General features: G+C 40.5%; 1 protein-coding gene across 9 annotated transcripts in view; it reads right to left on the reverse strand.

The window, feature by feature from the left end:
* NAV2 (neuron navigator 2) overlaps positions 1 to 18,998 on the reverse strand; it is a 427,333-nt gene that overhangs the window by 38,758 nt on the left and 369,577 nt on the right. For 7 of the 9 annotated variants that reach the window (XM_052811153.1, XM_052811152.1, XM_052811147.1 and 4 more), the window contains 7 exons: positions 17,563 to 17,701; positions 12,000 to 12,291; positions 10,373 to 11,075; positions 5,956 to 6,423; positions 4,833 to 4,898; positions 3,622 to 3,666; positions 1,274 to 1,434 (listed from right to left, as the gene is read on the reverse strand). In XM_052811153.1, the coding sequence (XP_052667113.1) occupies positions 1,274 to 1,434; positions 3,622 to 3,666; positions 4,833 to 4,898; positions 5,956 to 6,423; positions 10,373 to 11,075; positions 12,000 to 12,291; positions 17,563 to 17,701 (1,874 nt within the window). The remainder of the gene's footprint in view (positions 1 to 1,273; positions 1,435 to 3,621; positions 3,667 to 4,832; positions 4,899 to 5,955; positions 6,424 to 10,372; positions 11,076 to 11,999; positions 12,292 to 17,562; positions 17,702 to 18,998) is intronic. The other 2 variants (XM_052811149.1, XM_052811151.1) reach the window with 1 other exon arrangement.

The following is an 18,998-nucleotide window of genomic DNA, read 5'->3' on the forward strand; positions in this document are numbered from 1 at the left end:
CTCTGGTATCTCCAAGCTCTTTTCTCAAGGACACAGAAAAATACCTTGGTTTTTTTGTTAACTGCTTGTGGTCAAATAGCTTTTGAAGCTTATAAACGTAAATAATCTTCAATATTCTCCATAAAGAGTTAACCTTCTGGGCCTAAAACTACACCTTTTTTTTTTTTTTTTGACCATTAAGGTACTTTCATGAACTTTCATGAGTTTGTTAGCTGTTGGCAATATAATTACACTGTGTATATTCAGCTGAAATTTTGTTAAGTGTCAGTTTATTTAAAGCTGTTTATTTAATCTGTTTCTTTTCAGCGCACTCAAAGAAAGGCTCTAAAATGTCACTGCTGCAACTCAAAGCTGCACTAGAAATAAGTGACCGCGTACGCTGCTGCAAATTCACACAACGCAGGAAGTTCACAAGTATAGGCTTAACTATTTTGCATATTACTTCTGTACCGTTCTAGAAAAGATGGAGGGGCTTCTGAAAGTCAAAAAGAAACAGAAAACGTCTGTTCGACATAGTATTTTCCAAATGTTACTTAACTTAAAGACAATATATATATATACACACACTGTTAGGATTGCTTTACATACCTAAACAAATTGCAAAGGCAACTAAGTAACACTTAATCTTCACGCCAGAGACGAGCACTACTACTAGCGCTTTAAATTAGTTTATTTCAACTGCTGATACGGTCAAGTAAAATCTGCAGTGCTTTATGGGTCCTGGCAATCAACTTTTATTGTTTCCTTCATTTAAAAAGTGTTTACTTTTATCAACGTAATTAAGTGAATGAATGGCATTTTTTTCTGACTTAAAATTTTTCTGACTTCGATATATTATTTCAGACGGAGCTTTGTGCCCTTTTCCAACAAACCACTTGAAAAATACATACAAAGATAAAATATCTTAGACTGCACATACAGTAAGTAACATGCTTGGATTTTAAAGCAATATTACCAAACAGGTAGGCAATGTCTCAAGTCCTTTAAACACACCAACGTGTGATATTAACAAACAGCTCTGCTGAATAGCTCACAATTTAAATTAAGGCATCTGATTACTCCCAGAGAAGTATTTTTAAAAGCGTTACTGCAAGTATGCCACCTTTGGGCATACAAGATAATAATGCTAATTAGTCACACTCATTTCAGTGAAAGTGCTTCCTGAGGTTGAACCTGGGACTCAGAGCTGTTGAAAGAAAATTATATTGTGTAATACGCTATTTTCAAGACACACAATGTATTGCTGTGATTATCCAAACAGATAATTATTCACCAAGCTGTGAGAAGTTAAATCTAGTTCCAGAGGGTGATGTTATGCTGGATCCAGATGAAAATGGAGAATTGCCAGCAGTATCCTGAAGTCCTCCTGCTGAATGGGATCGTAGCCATTCTTTTGCGTCTTCTTGATTACGGAGTTGGGAGGAGGGAGTATACCTGCAAAACCAAACAGTTCTTCTAAAATGAACTTAAACATTTATTTAAGATTAAAAAACAACCACCATCAAATGTCACAAGACTTGGGGAGGGAGAGAGGGAAAGAAAGATAGAAGAACTCTCATACGAAATTTAAGGATTAAAATGATATAAACCCAATACAATTCTGAATTAAGGAGCTATTTCAAGCTGTTCCTAATTCATTCCACTTGTGTTTGGGGAAAAAAAAGCCCAAACCTCCTTTCCTATGGCTCCAGTGGTAACCAAACTAGCAGCAAACAAAAACCTACAGATAGAAGTTGTGTACTGTAGAACAAAATATAGTGTGTGTTACCTATGTATGACTGAAAAATAAAACCACGATTTGGAAATCCTTTCCTTTCTTTAGGTTATGCCAAATTTCTATCACTATTTTAATATTCCGGCGCATCGCTAAGCTTATCTGGCTTTTTGTCACATTACAACCAAATTCAAGTCAACAAAGCCACTACCAGATTTTTAAACAAGTTGTGACCCAATAATTCATATTCCAGAGATATTAATATAAAGGTCTGTGGAGGTGTATCCCATTTAGTTCAAAACTAATAGCATTAACTCATCATAAAGGAGACTATGTTCAGCCTTTTCGGAAGGCAAAGAAAATAGCGGAGACGTTGTCTAAGCCAACATCAACGGCAAAACACCCGCTGGCTTCAGCTTAAAGTTTTAAATCTGCTTCTGTATATGCCTGAAAAATAGGTATGTTACCACGGGTGTTATGTGAAATACGTGACAGGGTACAGGTATCAACAGAAAGAGCATCACGGAAACACTTGTCTGCTGATGGATTTCAGTGTCTGTCTTACCCTATGCCATCTGCTTTTGAGAAATATGTATGAGTTACTAGCTTTCCTTCCGAAAACGAAACACTCGGAGCCTATTATTAGTCGATATTATCTATTTAATTAATTAGATTCCCTCCAACTTAATACTCTACAGTAAAATATCACTTATTAAGAGTATTTTTCAAGCAATGTGAGCGCTACAATAAACACTGCAAAAACCCAAACTACCTTCAAAAAACACTTTCATTCTTCTGCTTATGCCTCAACATTTAAGTAACAGTGCCTAACTATCTGCATCTCTTAAAACTTTGCACATATATCAGTTTATTAAGAAAGGGACTTTAAACAATCATTTTACTTGATTTACTTGTACACACTAAGGACTTTTTTTTTTTTCCCCAGCATTAATACCTACCTCTTCAGCACTCAAATGTCTCAGTCTTAAAAGAGAGTCTTTATTAGAGACATACTTGAGAACCACAGAAACGTTTTAAACAAAATGCCATTTTAAGAAAGGCTTTTAGCACTCGACTTCATGTGACAAAGCTGCTGTGAAGAACAACGTGTACAGGACAGAATAAATTGCAGCTGCAATTTCAAGGCATCAACTCAGTGATCCTTGAAGCTGCATTAAGCAATTCTGAAGCCTTTTTGTCTAAGGTATCTTCTGGAAATTCTGAAACACTTAAAGCATTTAATTAATACAGCTAATGTTGATTATCTTGCTAGAATTGCTTGTACCAATGGAAAAATCTTTTTGGGTGCAGTTTTTTTATGTTATAAAAATCACGACCTTACAGCTATACAAAATACATGCGAAGACAATTGCCAAAAGTTTGTTTGGGGACTTTTTTGTTCTTTTCTAGAAAAGCAGAAGTTATCTCTAAGAGCCCTATATATTTAGGTATTCTGAGGCAAATATTTTCTGTAAATTAATATGTCCAATCTCATCCTAAAAGGTTTGGCATGATATTGAAAACCTTTTCTATTTGTATATCAACACCAAGGTTCTCTGGGTGAAAATGATCTCAATTCATTCCATGTAATAGCCACAGAAGCTGCAAAATTATTGTTTTCAAGTCAAGCCCAGTGATGGTTTACGAGATGCTTTTCAGCAATTCAGCCAGCAAAAGCCACAGTTCTTGCTCAAGCGGAGAAGCCACTGGATGGAAAAAAGCACAGTGGTCAATGGCCTTCTTTGAGGATTAAAGAAAGAAAGAAAGAAAGAAAAAGAAAGAAAGAAAGAAAGAATATTGTTGCCACCTCTCGCAAACTGCGACCATCACCACCAGCCACAACAGAAACACAAAGCAAACTCCAAAGCCACAACAAAAGCTGTTAAACCGTGTGGAAACACCAATACCTGAGTCCCTTCTTAGGCAAAGTGTTCCTATCAAGATGTGGGTCGCTGCAGAAAAGTTAAAAGAAAAGAACTTCAGAGAAGAACAAAAGGGAAGGAATAAGATCAGGACGAAGGACGGACAAACATCTGCATCACCTTTTCAGAGGAAAAGGTGCTGGGGCCTTCCTACAGAAACATGCAAAAACCTCCTTACCCAGGTGTGGATTTGCACAAACATGCATCTGGTACCATGCCAATGAATCTCATCTGTTCACAACGTGATCTTGATATTTCTCCTACCCACAATGAACAAAAATGGCTCTTTAAACGTCAAATGGATGCTTCTTTCAGCAGACACCATTTAGGGAATGCAGCTAATTACTGTTACGCAGCTGCAATGTATAGCAGTAAAAATGATTGAGCCTAGACTGTTTGAATTTTCAAATCTTAGCTTAAATTCCATTAGCGAAGTAAAATGAATCTATTAGTCCTCCAAAATGCAAATATTTATGTTTTTGCAACTGAGGAACTTGTGACCAAGCAGAGTTTGTTCATTTGTTTTTAAAGAAAATATCCACGTGCTTAAATGAATAAATTCAACGACAATCCTTAGAGCTAAATTACACCATGGGAGTGATTAAAATCAGAGCAATGAGCAAAAGTGAGCTAGAATGTTTAGATATGGGTCGTCTTTTCCGAACTTTAGCATTCGACTTTAGAAGGATGAATGTACCCAAGTCCCTGAAAAACACTCATGAGCCAAACTGCAATAAAAGACTGACGACACTGAATGACACGGGGACTTCACGACAAAAAGGACAGGCCTGAAAGGCAGTGAGAAAAGCAGCATGCCAGAGGAATGCTGAAATGCTAGTGAGAGTTCAGATTGGTAGAAAAAAAAAACCGGCAAGATTTTCAAATTGCCTTTGGCAAAGAAATGAGGGGGAGGCGGCGGGGAAATACCCCCCCAAACCAAAAGATGTTCCCAGTAACAAGAGCAACACCAAAAACATGCCAACTCTGCCGTATGCCATTCTCCAGATTGATTTAGGTAGATAGACGGGGTGTTTGAGGGGACTCTCACTGGCATGTCTTTGTGTCAGTTCACACCTGAACGATGAACACAGCAGAGGACTCAACTGAGCACAGTCTGTCACAAAACAATTTGCTTCACTGAGATGGGCAACAAAACCTACAGCCTTGTGCGCACTCCTGTCCTGAGACAGCATTACCTGTCCTGTCTCCTGGGCAAAGTATTTCGGCAGAATTTGGGACTAGCAGCAGGGGAAGAAAGAGGGCTGGAAGAATCAGTCCAACAAGACAGAAAACAAGAGAAGGAACATTAGAATGAAAAGAGGAGAGAACAGAAAGGAGTTATAATAAAACACAAACAGAAACCCAAACTGTCAGAACATTATAGTCAGCGGTAATCTTCTCCATGGAGATGCAACTACAAAAATTTTGCTACCTGACTACATAATTACACGTCAGGATATAGCTGATTTCCAACGCTTGCAGGGGTACTACCGCCTTCTACAACAGGTCTCTCGGAGGGCACGCGTTGCAAGTGATTGTGTGATTTATCCCGAAGTTAGCTCAATGTGCTGTTAATACAGCTCTGATACTGAAAAAGCAGTCCCGCTCCCTCCTCCCTGCTCAGTCTGTTCCCAGCTCCTACTCTGTGTCCACACGGATACTGATGATTCTCATCGTGTAAGGAGCTGGGGAACTGATCAGTCTGAAATACAATTCAGGTGATCATTTTTCAGTTGGATCCATCTCCCAGTCAGGTTCTCTAAGCATTCGCACGAATTCCTGTACTGAAACATTGTAGGGAGCAGCTGGAGATGGGACGGGGCAGCAGGGAGAGGCCGAGAAGGGATCAAGTGACTAAGCAGACAGGGACTTCTCTTTTCAGCATTTCTTTCAGTTTGAAAGCTTGTCAAATATTATAAACAAGAGGTTTAATAAGGAACAGTTGGCTTCTCAAATCAAAATGATAATAACGATGGAGGTTTTTTTGAATATCACTATCAGATCAACTAACAGGAGATCTTTGGAAGGACAATATATGATGCAAAATTCAAATATTAGGTATAATGTGGTAGCAAGCAAAGTTGTCACATTGGCTACCACAGCAAATTAAAAACCTCACCAGAACCCATCCCTCTTGCTCTGAACTGGGCTCCTTGCCTGGAATGGCTTCTTTCTACGTTCTAGTAATACCATTCAGTATTATCTTGTAAGAAGCCCAGCTTGATTTGTACACCTGCAGTGTTGGCTCCTGCTGCCAGGACTTCGTTCACATTTGAGACACATACAAACTTAATGGAAACGAGTGAAAAAAACACTAACCTTTCAGACAACGTAGTCTTAACGCTGTTGGTTCGGACAAAGGGAGTCAGAGAATCATCTTTAGAGGCTGGAATCAAGCCACTGGAGGAATTATGGCTCAGCCCACCTCCACTGCTCAGAGAGATATCAATGGATTCACAGCTGGTATGAAGACTGCTGACCGACTGATATCCAATGCCATCCTTGCTAACAGCAGAAGAGCTACTTGCGTTGGTACCCCACGTTAAACTGTTGGAAGGAGCTGAATGTGCTGAACTGGGACTAGAAGCTAGTGGAGATTGGTTCATATCTGTGTTTTTACTATACAGAGGACTGCTGCCCCCACTGCTTAGCATACCACTGCCAGATGGTGAATCAAGATTACCCTGCTGGTTCATAGTAGCGTGAGGATTGGAGATGACTACCGAATTTTTCATGTTTTCAGCTGTTGTGATGGGAACTTGTTTACTAGGCTTGCTGCCGAAAAGTCTGTAAAAAAAGACAACGTGAAAAATACATACAATGGAATATTAAATGCAAGGCTATTTTATATTTAGACCATATATCTTAGCTTCAGAAAACCAATATTAAGTAAATGATCCTACATTGGACATATGCAACTATAAATTTATGAATATCCTTGTGTTCACTCTGCCTTCAATAAAGCCCGGAGACAATTACGATAGCTTCAAATCTATCTTAGGTGTGTCTTCTCCAAATCATCAAATACTACTTTCACAAAGCTAAAATACAGCTTCACAGAACTAAAATACAGCCATATCGTCTTCTGCTCCTCAAGGAAAAAGGGTACCAGAGAAACACAGCATTGATTAATCTCAACCATGGAATATTAGAGGTCGAAAGCTTGTTGTCCAGGTAAATTCTGTGCAAATCCCCAAATGCTCTGCACAGGAGCAGCATTTTCTGGGATTAACAGGAAAGATATTTACTGATACCGAATGTACGTTTGTCTCATTTCAGGAGCCAAGCTGGCTGGAAACTATTTTTTTTTTGTGTACAATGAGATTTTACCTGCTTTGGTACCCGGAGCTGGCTCAGTAAAAGACTAGCTGAGTGCCAGAACTAGTGCAAGGGAGGGGATACAAAAGCGTGGTTGGAGGAGGACGACTGCAGCATCTCTAGTTTGCATCGTTGTTGCCTGTGATGCAACTGCACTGCCAATGAAGAAGAAACTTCACTTCCCTCATTAATAGTCAACGGGAAAGTTCTCAGAAGTGCAAAAGTGTCTTAGAAGTAAACGTGCTTAAGACTAGCTTATCAATCATTGTAAAACTGATCCTCAAAGTTATGAAGGAAGCGTATCTTTTGACTCTAGCTTTGAACATCCACCCCAAAACGTTGCTTCTGTTTCTGCCACTTAGCTCCTGCAACTGCCTTTGGAACCTTAGTTTTCCTCACACCCATCTATATGGATTTGCTTTTTTCTTATCAACAGTGTGGAATGTTGGGGATGAAATCTTTCAAAGTGGTTATCTATCGGACTGTAGTCCTCAGAATAGAGGACTACAGCACTTCTATACAAGAGCTCCTAAAGACTTACGGGTGGGTATGCGCCGAGCAGAACTTTCTCTGCTTTTGAGTATGCCCGGGTTGTTTGTACAGCACATGCACACTAAATCGCTTTGTCCAACGCTTCCCAGAAAGCCAGGCTGTGTAATATAGCTGGGCACCCAACAGCACACGTGCAGTAAGCCCAGTGATGCCCAGAAGCCCTGTACTTACTGCACGGGAGCTACCTGCAGCTCCAATGTACCTGTGCAAGATGCCCGGAACGCATCTCAACTTGGATGGCTGCTGTTGCATACTTGCCACAAAGCACCTGGACAACACTGCGGGATCAGGCTAAGATGCCCACCTACATCTATCTCATGATCCATCACTGCTCTGTGATCCTCTCGGCACCTGATGTAGACAGACATTCGCAAGCCAGCGCGGATCTGGCAAACTTGGTTCATCTGGACACCACATTACACCTCACTGATTAGGAGACCCTGACTTAGACGAGTCAGTCTGAATGATAAAACCCATTCCTACGGGGATTTAGAGACTATTTAATGTTATTAAAGCGAGTATGAAGAAGAACGTCAAATCGTACTGCAATGACATACGGCCTTCAGCAGCAGTACCAGCTCAGCGTATTCCTGCTACTACGCCATTGCATACCACCTCTTCAGTTGTACTGGGGGAACCGTACTCTTGGATGTAGGACCCTAGAGCTTAAAAAAACCCCAACCACCCACACAACAGTTTCACAAGCTGTTTTTAAGCTACGTAGTCTTCCCCAAACTGTTTCACAGCACCCTAATACAACTGAGAGGATGCTGCTCTGTGGCACGAACAGAACCATGTTGCTGCTAAAGGCAGTGTCTGGTTGAACCCCAACCTCCTAACAAATGCCTTCAGAAGAGGATGTGGTCTGAGGAGCATTCCTTTCAGTCCAGAGAAAATCCAACCCAGCAAGACAGTCACATCAATACAGAGATTAACTCTGGAAGGACATACCCTACAAGGAGGGACATCTGTTTACTCCTATCTACCATTATGGACAAGAGATTGACATATCCGAGCTGGTTCTTGGGTCATGCACGTCTCCCATCAACAGAGAAGCAGTGTATTATATACTGCTAAACATGAAGGCCCAATTTAATAATAAAATATATCAAGATAAACGATGGTTTCACTTAAGGGACATGCCAGATACGTAATACCGGAGCTAAAGGGAATACTGAGAAAACAGAGACAGGGATGGCCCTCATAGCAGAATTATAGAATTTCACTGTTTATGACAGCATAGAAGTTATGTATACTCACAGACTTACAGGTAGATCTATATCATTACAAAGGTATGGATTCTAATTTATCGTATAATATTAAAAATTTACAGGGCCAAGAGAAAATATGCGAAAAAAATGTGCTACTCGTCTCAACTGACTATGAAAATTAAGCTCAAAATCTTCTTTATTGTCATTCTAGAAACCAGTAATAAGCAGACGAGGCCCAATTCAACTCTGATGCATTTCAATACGTGACAATTTAAACAGTCTAGTGAAAATTCAAGAGCGGAATTGTAAATCAAATGAGGGAATAGTTAAATTGAGCCTCAGTGTCTTCTCTTTGAAGTTTCATGTATTTCTAATGTAGTATTTCAATTACATAGCTAGCGATGTGGCTTTCCACTAATTAAAAAAAAATTTCCAATCAAATTTCAAGATTAATGTGCCTGAGGCTTGCAACACCAAAAATCTGCATTTCTCGTGGGGTACACTACAGAAATGAAAGGTCTATTGGAGCTTTTCTTTTTAAGCAGCCATTGATGAAAATGAAATGTTCTAAAGGACATGGCTTATCTAATGAAAACCAGGAATAAAAGGGAGTGTCTTGAATTATCCTCACATAGGCTCTTCAAATCAAACCACCCATCTAAAAAGAAACAGTTTACAACTCTTTACAAGTGTTAGCCTAAACTGCCATCACAGCCATTATGCTTGCGCTGGTGCTTCAGATGGAATGTGGCTTTCTCACATCACTGGAAGCAGGATGATGTAGCATAACTGTATGGGTATTATGGGCGTCAAGACAAAATGAAATGCAAAACACTGCAACTTGAAAGAGACAAGCTACTCAATGTCAAATTAAATTGAAAAATAATATTAACGGAACCTTTCACCAATAATCAAGGCTTTGATGCACGCTGCATCAACAAATTAATTCCTGACCAACTCAACGTTCATGTTAAAATAACGTGTGGGGTAGTTGTGGAGAAATAGAAGACAGATAAGATTTTTGTTTAAAAAAATATTACTAAAATAAGAAAATTCAACCCAGCTTAGACAGTAACTTCACTTCGGGTTCTTCTACACAGGCGAATAACCTGACGTTGAGTCTCGCAACACACTGGCCTCATCGACACAACTGAAAGATTGGTTCCAGTTAGGCATGTGAATCTAAGCACGGCAGGTCGAATTATGCCGTCGTCATCGTGAAAATCTGAAATAACTCTCTTGTTGTCAATTTATAATTTGATCCACCATTGGAGTATTTCCAGGTTTGTTACATATACATTGGTGCGAGAACTCTTTGGTAACCTTCAGGTAAGAAAACGCTTACTCCTGCGATATCTGCACGGATAAAGCCTTCAGGTATCATTCTTTGTAACAGAGACTCGTATCACAATTGTCAAACTTTCTGCCAGACAGGTTTCTTTTTCCCAAATGTTAAATTTTTGCTGCTGTCACGTGATGTACTGAGTATTTACAACACTGGCCAACCAACGTGAAATTAAATGTAGATACAAAGACCTTGATGTAGGACACTAAATAGTAAGTGCTCCATAAAACACAGCCAGGCCTGGCTCGAAGAGTCCTGCTCATTCAGCTCCGACTAACATCATTGCACAATCAACGAATTTATTGCCTACCTGCGCAAAGTGGGAGAGGCCACATCGGGGTACTTGGCTCCTTGCTGGTGAGTACTCTGAGCTCCGCTAGAAGCAGTCTGTGATGCAGGGTTCACTTTAACAGAATTACATGAGGCCACGCTTTCGTTGTCAGACGAAATCCCTTTCTCTTTATCAGTCTGATTGACTAATCCTGGCAAAGAGTTTCCAAGGATTACCTTGGCAGGCTCTCTCATTTTAGGGACAGGCAAGCCAGCTGACTTGCTGCTTATGTTGGAGTCTATGCTACTTGTGCTAGATCTATTCCCAGCTCCACTTCTGCTACTGGATTTACTGGGCCGGGGTAAACTACGATACTGAAGATTAGTTCGGGCACTAAGCGCTAAGTAGCCATCATCCTGGTTCTGTGAGCCATCGACACTAGTCTTCCGGCCAGTGGTCCTACCCATGAGTCCAGATGACTTTGGGATTTTTCCCAGGGTAGCCGATCTACTGGTGATAGTTGCCCCACTGGCAGTGATTATAGTCATGCCTACGGCTGACCCGCTCTGTTTCTTAAATCCAAATGTATTAGCATTAGCAGCAGTTGTTCTAGAGTTACTTGTGGGAAGCTTTTTGGATTCATCACCACTGCTGCGTCCTGCATCTGATGGGGAACGTTTAACATGTCCAGCTTTAGGAGATAGTCTACCCTTTTCTGATACCTTGGCGTCATCAGTTTTCCCTACAAAAATAGAAAAAGAATTCTAATATTTAATGACTTGAAAACATCAAGCAAATGATGAAACTCAAAGCAGCATGAAAAGCAAAAGCGTGTTAGCCACCAGAGTGTGGTTAAAAGTTATGATCTAGTCTGCACTGCACTTACATGCCACTCTAGTGAGTTACACATGCAGACTTGCCAGAGAGAAGTATGCGGTGTGTTTGCCCTCAAGAATGTGAGAAGCAGACCAGTCTTATGTAATAGTGACAGATAAGAGAAAAAATGTTTCCCTCTGTAGCTACCACAGATTGGTCCCTTTTTATCATTAGACAGAAGTAGTGTTAGGCCATTAGTATAATTTTCCTAAAAGGCATTGTTCAAGAAAGTATCTAACTTCAACTTTTTCATGTACAATTGTGTACACGACCAAATAAAAGGAAAGGTATTAACTTATATTACTTGATTATGCAAATTCAATCATTTTCATTCACACATCTGCAAGTGCTAAAATCACTAATACATTTATAAGAAAATCCAGAACTAAATAGTGTTTAGTATAAATTAACATGCTGGTTTGGGGGGGGGGGGGGGGCAGGAAAAATCTCCTCAACCACACATACTGTATGTTCTTAAAGTTTACTGTGACTTCAAATGCTGAAATTACATTATTTATTCTTCATACGGCAATACTGTGCCCAGTAAATAGCTTGGCTTAAGTCTAGAGTTGTCACGAAAACAACTTTTGCAGTGTACTAATCCAAAACAGGCATTTTCAAATGAACAGAAATAGAAATGTGGACACACAAGATACTGCATAGGTCAAAACAATACCTAAAAATAAAGACAGGATTACCTGAAGTTCAGGTTCTGCCTCAGCAAAGTATTTAAACTGTTTTCATACCGAACACACTTTCTGGCTTGTTTATATCTTACACCTTTTCTCACCTGTTCCAGGTGTCTTTAATGTGCCTGAGGTGGTTGAAGGTTTAGTCCTTGGTGTGGTAATGCCAACCTGAGCCGACATGCCCCGTCGCCAGGAGCCCGTCTGTGAAATAACAGTGTTCTTCCTACCAGAAGTGCTTTTATCAGATTCATCTGACACATCAGAGGGATTCCGCCTCCATTTAGATCCTGGCTCCATTTTTATGCCGCTATCAGATCCTCCATCTGATTTCTTGACTTCATCACTGGACCATAAGGAATTCCGTTCAACCTGGGAATGCTTTTCTGCATCAGTCTAGGACAGATAAGGAATTGCAATACAACCTTCAGAGCAAGCCTTTCTTTTAAGAAGCTTCATAAATGAGAACCATCAAACTGATTAACCAACTCAGCAGTCATCTCTAAGTACCGACAAACCTAACATGCCTTTGATAAAGGAATGTCACAGCAAGAAATGAACCCCAGCAATGACATTTTTTTTTTAATACGCTAAGGAAAAAAATACACGAAACCTAAGAGCCATGCCCCTTAGAATAAATAAATGTAAAAAAACAACGAAAAAAACCCTCACTTGATTTATAAAGGACACATTCAGCTCCATGACATTTATAATCCTCCATCTCGAATTTCTGACAAAGCCTTTTACTGCGATGCCAAAAAAACATTTCAAACCTGTGCAGCCAGCTTTCCTTTGTTCCTGCTGCTTTCCTATCTCTTGTCTGGCAATCTGATCACCAGAGCACGAGGAGGCAGCTTTTTGAACAGATCTGAAGCCGTGGAATGCTGTTCATTCTAATCTAACATAGTAGAAGGACACCCAAGAACTGATGAAAAATGAATCCCCAACAACTTTCTAACAATACTCGAGACTGACTTAAATACATAACTTACCTTAGCTTTTAATTTATATTCAACCTATACAAACTGGGTTTTTCCCTATTCTTTGCACAGACTAATTGTGCTACCAGTCTTTTATGGAGAATTTTGCAAAGCTCAACATGAAATATAAAATATTCTCATTAGCAAGCCTTTGCCAAATTCTCAGAAATGCTTAAATTACATCCATTACCCTATATATATATATATGTATATATAATATATTCCCCATACATTAGCATTTTCTATGGCTAACGATTACCCTTGCAGAATTCTACTTCTCCTGTCAAATGCTGTTGATTACTTTGGGCAAATTTTGTAACACCACAACCGACTATTTTGTGATCAGGCACAAATGACGAATATCCACACATTTGGCCCTGATCTGGATAAAAAAAGTCACAGATGAAGCGTTCTCCAACCATCACAGTACCATGAAATTCAACATTAGATCATGAAGCTCCTGGGTATGTGTTGGCGAATTCTGGTAAGGTGTTGAGTGCCATTTCTTCCCTGCAGCCTCAGCAGAAGAGGGATGTGCTCAGCACTGTGCAGTAGTCGAATGGTAATCTCACTTAAAAGGAAATTATTTTACATACTCCAAAGCATTAGAAAGCCCACAACCTTTTACTCCCTTTGGATAATCAGAAAAGCACAGCACAGGAAAGGACGCACGATCGTTTACCACGCTTCCAGCAAAATGCTATATTTTATTTTTAAGTTCCTGAAGTATGTTTCAAGTTTATGACTTTTCTTTTCCTACCAGATCACACCATTAATATTAAAGAATCTAGGGGAGTTGTGGTTTAATTTCCTCTGCTTTTTATGGTACTTACTTTTTTTTTTTTTTTTTTTAGAGCCTGAAAAACTAGTCTAAGCGATCAGTATGTGAAAGCTGACACCACACATCACAATGGTCTTTCTTCGGTCATGTGAAATAGTTAGGGCCTGGGTTATTTGTCTGCATATTGAGTCATCAGACTAACAAGCATTCACTGAATTATGGATTTAGATATTATTTTCTTGTACTTTTCTCGTGCTATGCAAATGCCGGTTCCCTGCCTTTCCATTCGAAGAGAGCAACTCAGCATAGGCTTGAATGCAACACTGCTTTCTAGCTTCCTTCTTTTCATATGGCTGCAAGCTTTGGGGATGGTTACCTTTCTATTTATGACCATTGCTTGGCGTGCAATAAATTCACCGTGTGACTGCTTCTATGTCCCGTGTTTCTCTACAATCACCGTTTCATGCAAACATCTCCTCCGTTTACAGATCTTGGAAGAGAGCACAGGCAAGAAGTAACAATTAATTGACCAACAAAACCACCTCGACATCATCACTCGCATGCTCTCATGTGAGCGATGTATCTTGCTTCAAGTACCTTGTCTGGAATTGCGTATTTACACCGTTAGCGTTCCAGAGCAAGAAATACAGCTAGTTGCTAGTAAAGGGCTTATTCTACTTTTGGTTGACTATGAAATAAATATTCCTGTACCTTGTAGTTCCCCTCCTTTACATCTCTCAAAATAGTACGTTCTCAACAGAGAGAACAGCATTACAAGAAGTCCTCTTATCTTTGCTCTCTTCCATTTCATTCCACTACCACACTCACAGCCAAAAAGTTTTTCCGTAGCCTTTGAAATGCTGCACATCCACCCTTGAAGCCCTCTGGCCAGAGATGTTTCTGTTTAACGGTAAACACTGAGAACAGCATGAGAAACATGACTAAGGAATCAAAACCAAAACACGGTGAAACCTGGCTTCGGGATTGCAGCTGAAACTCCACCTGCCTGAAAGGCCTGGAGTGGGTGAAAGTGGAAATACTGTTTGCTGGAGGTCACGGCAAGACATAGCGAGCACGAGCGGGGAGCAAAGCCTGCCGCCCGACTGAGCTGGAGTAGCGGTAACCACCAGGATTTCTCAACTTATTCCTACAGTTTTGTAAATCTATTCACGAAGCTGTGAACAATCCAAAGCTATCTTTGCTCCAGCGAAACCAAGAAGTTGTCTTGATCCAACAGCTTAAAGATGCTGCTGTTTCCTATTTAAAGGAATCGTTTCCTTTCCGTCTTCTGATCTTTTTAGCGTTACATGAACAAGTTCTTTAGTTGATCTCTTCCTCTCCTCCATCTTATTTCAGTTAAATAAGTTATTTTCAAATGCCCACCAGATCTTAATCTCTCCTTAAAACACGTGTATGATGTGACTGTAAAGGCATACTATATGCAGTGCCGTGTAAAAGGTAACTTATCTAAGTCCGTGCAATGTAAGGGAAAAATATTAGGGCCCCAAAAGTTGTATAGCTACATGAAGTGGTTTGGTACTTGGCATAACCAGAGCAAGACGCGGGAACATGGTAAGGCAAGTTCTGGTTCCAATCGCTAGCTTGTTCAGATCCAACTTGCGAACATCTTCATAGCATTGTTACAAAAAGGGGCTACAACTATGAATGTCTATGAAGATGGAGTTAATATCATCTCTAAGTCCTGCTTCTCAAAGATGGAGAAACTACAGCTTCTGGAGTATGGGGTACTCGGCAGCTGAAAATCAGTTTCTTAGCAGAGACTTTTTTCCTACTGCAACCACATCTTCTTCCTTTGCAGAGATGATCCTGCATAAGTTACTGATTTTATCGGCAGACGCTGACATGTTAGGGCTCTCTCCCTTTGATGTTGCTGTATTATTTGTCTGGACTCCCAGCTGCACATGTATTAGCTTCAAGCACCCTCTTTAATTATCTGAAATCCAGCTTCTGTACCATCTCAAAAAGATGTGGCAGAATCGCAGCAGCTTAAGAGTTAAGTGCCTGCTATTTTGGAAAACCAAAGCAGGGGACACCCTGAGAAGAGAAGTCCACATCCCTCTGCAGATGTTTGCCAGTCCTTTGTGGCTCACCGCGCCCAGGGGAACGCAAACCTGGGCACAGGCCACCATACAGTACTCCAGGTAAGACAGAAAAGGGATATATGCGGCATTCACTGTGTCATGAGCTCTGGGCAGCAAAAAATCAACCCTGCAAGCTACGCGTGGTTCCATCACTCCGAGTTATTTTCCTTCCCTTGGTTAACAAGATTAGGATATTCTGTTCAAATGAAAACGAAGTATTTTATGAACAATAATTTGCAGGTAATAGTAACACCTAGAATAAATACTGTCAGCCATGAAAACTGAGGAGAGAAGCAGGTCACAGATGCATGTCAAAAAACTGCAAACACAACTTGTACGTCTTGGCTCCCAGCTTCCTTTGCTAACGACTACGCTCCACTGCCTGTACAAGAGTCAGCTGCCTTTCTTCTGGTGTATCTCTGCACTCTCTTGGATGCTGTAATAGTTGTGGAGGGGGAAGAGGAGTTCGTCAACACAGATTTTGATCTCTCAGAGGTGTTTCCAAGAACCTGATTCCATCGGAAGATAGAAGTCAAATGAGTTTCTATTTTTTTTTCTTAGGTTAATGTTTAGTCACGTCTCCCTTTTTCTTCCTTTTTTTCCAACAGTATTACAACGCTGAGACAGTAACAATTGTCAAAAAATACTTCCAGTTGTCTATGTTACTCTCTCTGTTACGTACTGAAAAACACACTTGATAGATCTTAACTCCTCTCAACTTGTATGGGACTTGTATTAGCAGTTTCAAGCACACATGCAGTCGCCGATACACAACCAGAGGCTAACTGGAAATCTTTAATGTAGGCTCAAATATGCACTTCGTGGCAAGGGAACAAAGACTAATATATGCTTGCACCACAGTCTTGCAGGCAGAGTAACACTTCACAGCAACCACAAGTCTAGATTAAAACTGATAATAAAACCAGATTGAGGGTCCAGTCATGAAAAGGACTGGAGAAGAATAAAGAGGAAAGAAACACAGGAGGAGGTCATACCTACATCCCTCTCCTCTACCTGCTGCAACGCCAAGTCATTGCATCCCGGTTGCTTTGACACCCAACACCCGAGTCCCTTGAGCAGGTGGGTGTACAAAAAGCAAAGCTGGACTTCTTAGTCTGGCACTTTTCCAAACAAAATTCTATACAACCGGGGAAAAAAGCAGTTCATATTACAGCAAACCTCTGTATTATGCAGTCTAACTGATGAATGAAAAACTGTTGGATACCTTCACTTGTTTTACCCTCTTTGGATGTGTGGTGTCTGAGCACAAAATGTACACTTATGCTGCCGATGGATGTAAAATTTATCCTCCTATGAAATGCTGCCAAAAATAGAAAGCCTGCAGTAACACGCAGCCCCGGAAGTTTGAAATAATCTATTTCATTTGCCTAGCACGCTTACGTTTCCGATGGAAGTGTAAATAATCTTCAAACTTTCATGTTGACTTAATTAAATTCTACTATTTAAGAAAAAACATAATACCTTTTCTAGAGCTAAAAAAAACAAATAAAATATCCCACCCACTGATGCATGTTTTCTGTACAGCAGCGCGGCTAGGTAGGCAGAAGCCATTTGTTGCCACACCACCGCAGCAGAGATGCCACGGATTCCACGCATAGAGGAAATATTCCTAATTGCCACATACGATAAGGCGGTTACTACTGCTCGACATTGCCTTTTCAGTGATACTGTCCGTAATGAAGGCTCTCTGCGTGTGCAAGTTCATCCAACCTAAAACAATTGTACGTATTGCACAGAGAAAATAATAAATATCAATGTTGCTTGTCTAAGCCAGAAATCTTACCTGTGCATCTAAGTTTTTGCGGGAGGAGGCAGGTGTGTTGGCATAGGAGCTGATAGAGGAGCTAGTGTTAATGTCATCGGTACTGAGATTATCTATGGTGTCACTGATCCCACTGCTGACAGAGCTGCTGTCATCCCAGCTGGAGAAAAAGCACAACAAAGGTAGAAAACAAGGGTCAAAATACAGAACATCATTCAAAAGGAAAAGTATTATTTCTACATGCCTTGTCCTACTTGCGGTTGCCAAATGAAAACGGTCTGCTCGTTTCCCTAAGTTATCTTCTTTGCACTTCAAGTCTAAATTCATACAGCTCATCCACTATATGGTTGCCACAAAGCCTAACGTATACCATCATTAAGCCAATAGCACCAATGATGCAACTCTTCCTGACTCAACCAAAAGTCTGTACGAGTAGACAAACTTTCAAGTGACCCTTGAAATTTATCCCTGCAGTCCCAGAGCAGGGGAAGGTGGTGGTAAGGCGGCATCTCCAGGTAGGCACGGCACTGACTCGCTAAGCCGTAACGCAGAGATGGAGCTTAAACACAAGGAAAAAATTTACCCTGAAGCAATCTTTTGTACCTGGTTGTTACATAGACCTGGGCGACGACCTGGATCTACCATCGACAGCATCACCGGTCTCGGAAATTTCTAGTAATTGAAAGTTTAGTTGTTCGGATGGTACATAACCCTCCTGAGCTCTACCACACATCCTTTTCAAGGAGATCTGTTAACAGCTTGCTGTTCAGGACTACCTTCTTCCAGCATGTGAGAGCTTCAACGTTTTCTAGTAAATGAGAAACGCATAACTGGAGGTTTAGGACACAGAAAGCACCAACAAAGAACGTCCACGCCTGAAGCGATTTGAGTGTTAGAACAGACAGAATCAAAACGATCCAAAAGTCAAGCCAGATGCTCCACTCCTAAAATGCCCGTAAAAATAAGCTGCTTAAGGAAGAGATTTATGAACTGGTTTACAAGGGCTCCATCTCCAAGAACGATAAAGCTGGGATTGAAACACTGTCCTGTAAGTAGCTCTGTGAAGACATTTCAGTCCACTGATGGATAACTACTGCTGGAAATGCATAAATACATATTTCACAGACCATTTGCGAAAGCTAATGGTGAGAGCTTATCTCCCGGCAGTTCTCTAGCTATTTACGACCACAGCCTCAGATTTTGGGAGCTCCAGACTCTCTTCCCTATTGCATTTCTGTTTGCTTTACAAACTTGTAACAAAGAGATTGCAGTGAGGTTTTTGGTCAGAGAGTGAAAGCCAGTCACAAATTGATACACCGCACATTTGACATATGCATTTAAAATGGAACTGCGTGTTGTGTAATTGAACTATGTAAAGAAAGGCAATTTATGTCCGGTTTCTTGAATTTTATTCATAGCTCCACCACTGATTTACTATATAGCCTCACTGTATAACC

Source organism: Harpia harpyja, chromosome 16 (assembly GCF_026419915.1).
Source record: "Harpia harpyja isolate bHarHar1 chromosome 16, bHarHar1 primary haplotype, whole genome shotgun sequence".
In the NCBI taxonomy this organism is placed as follows: Eukaryota; Metazoa; Chordata; class Aves; order Accipitriformes; family Accipitridae; genus Harpia; species Harpia harpyja.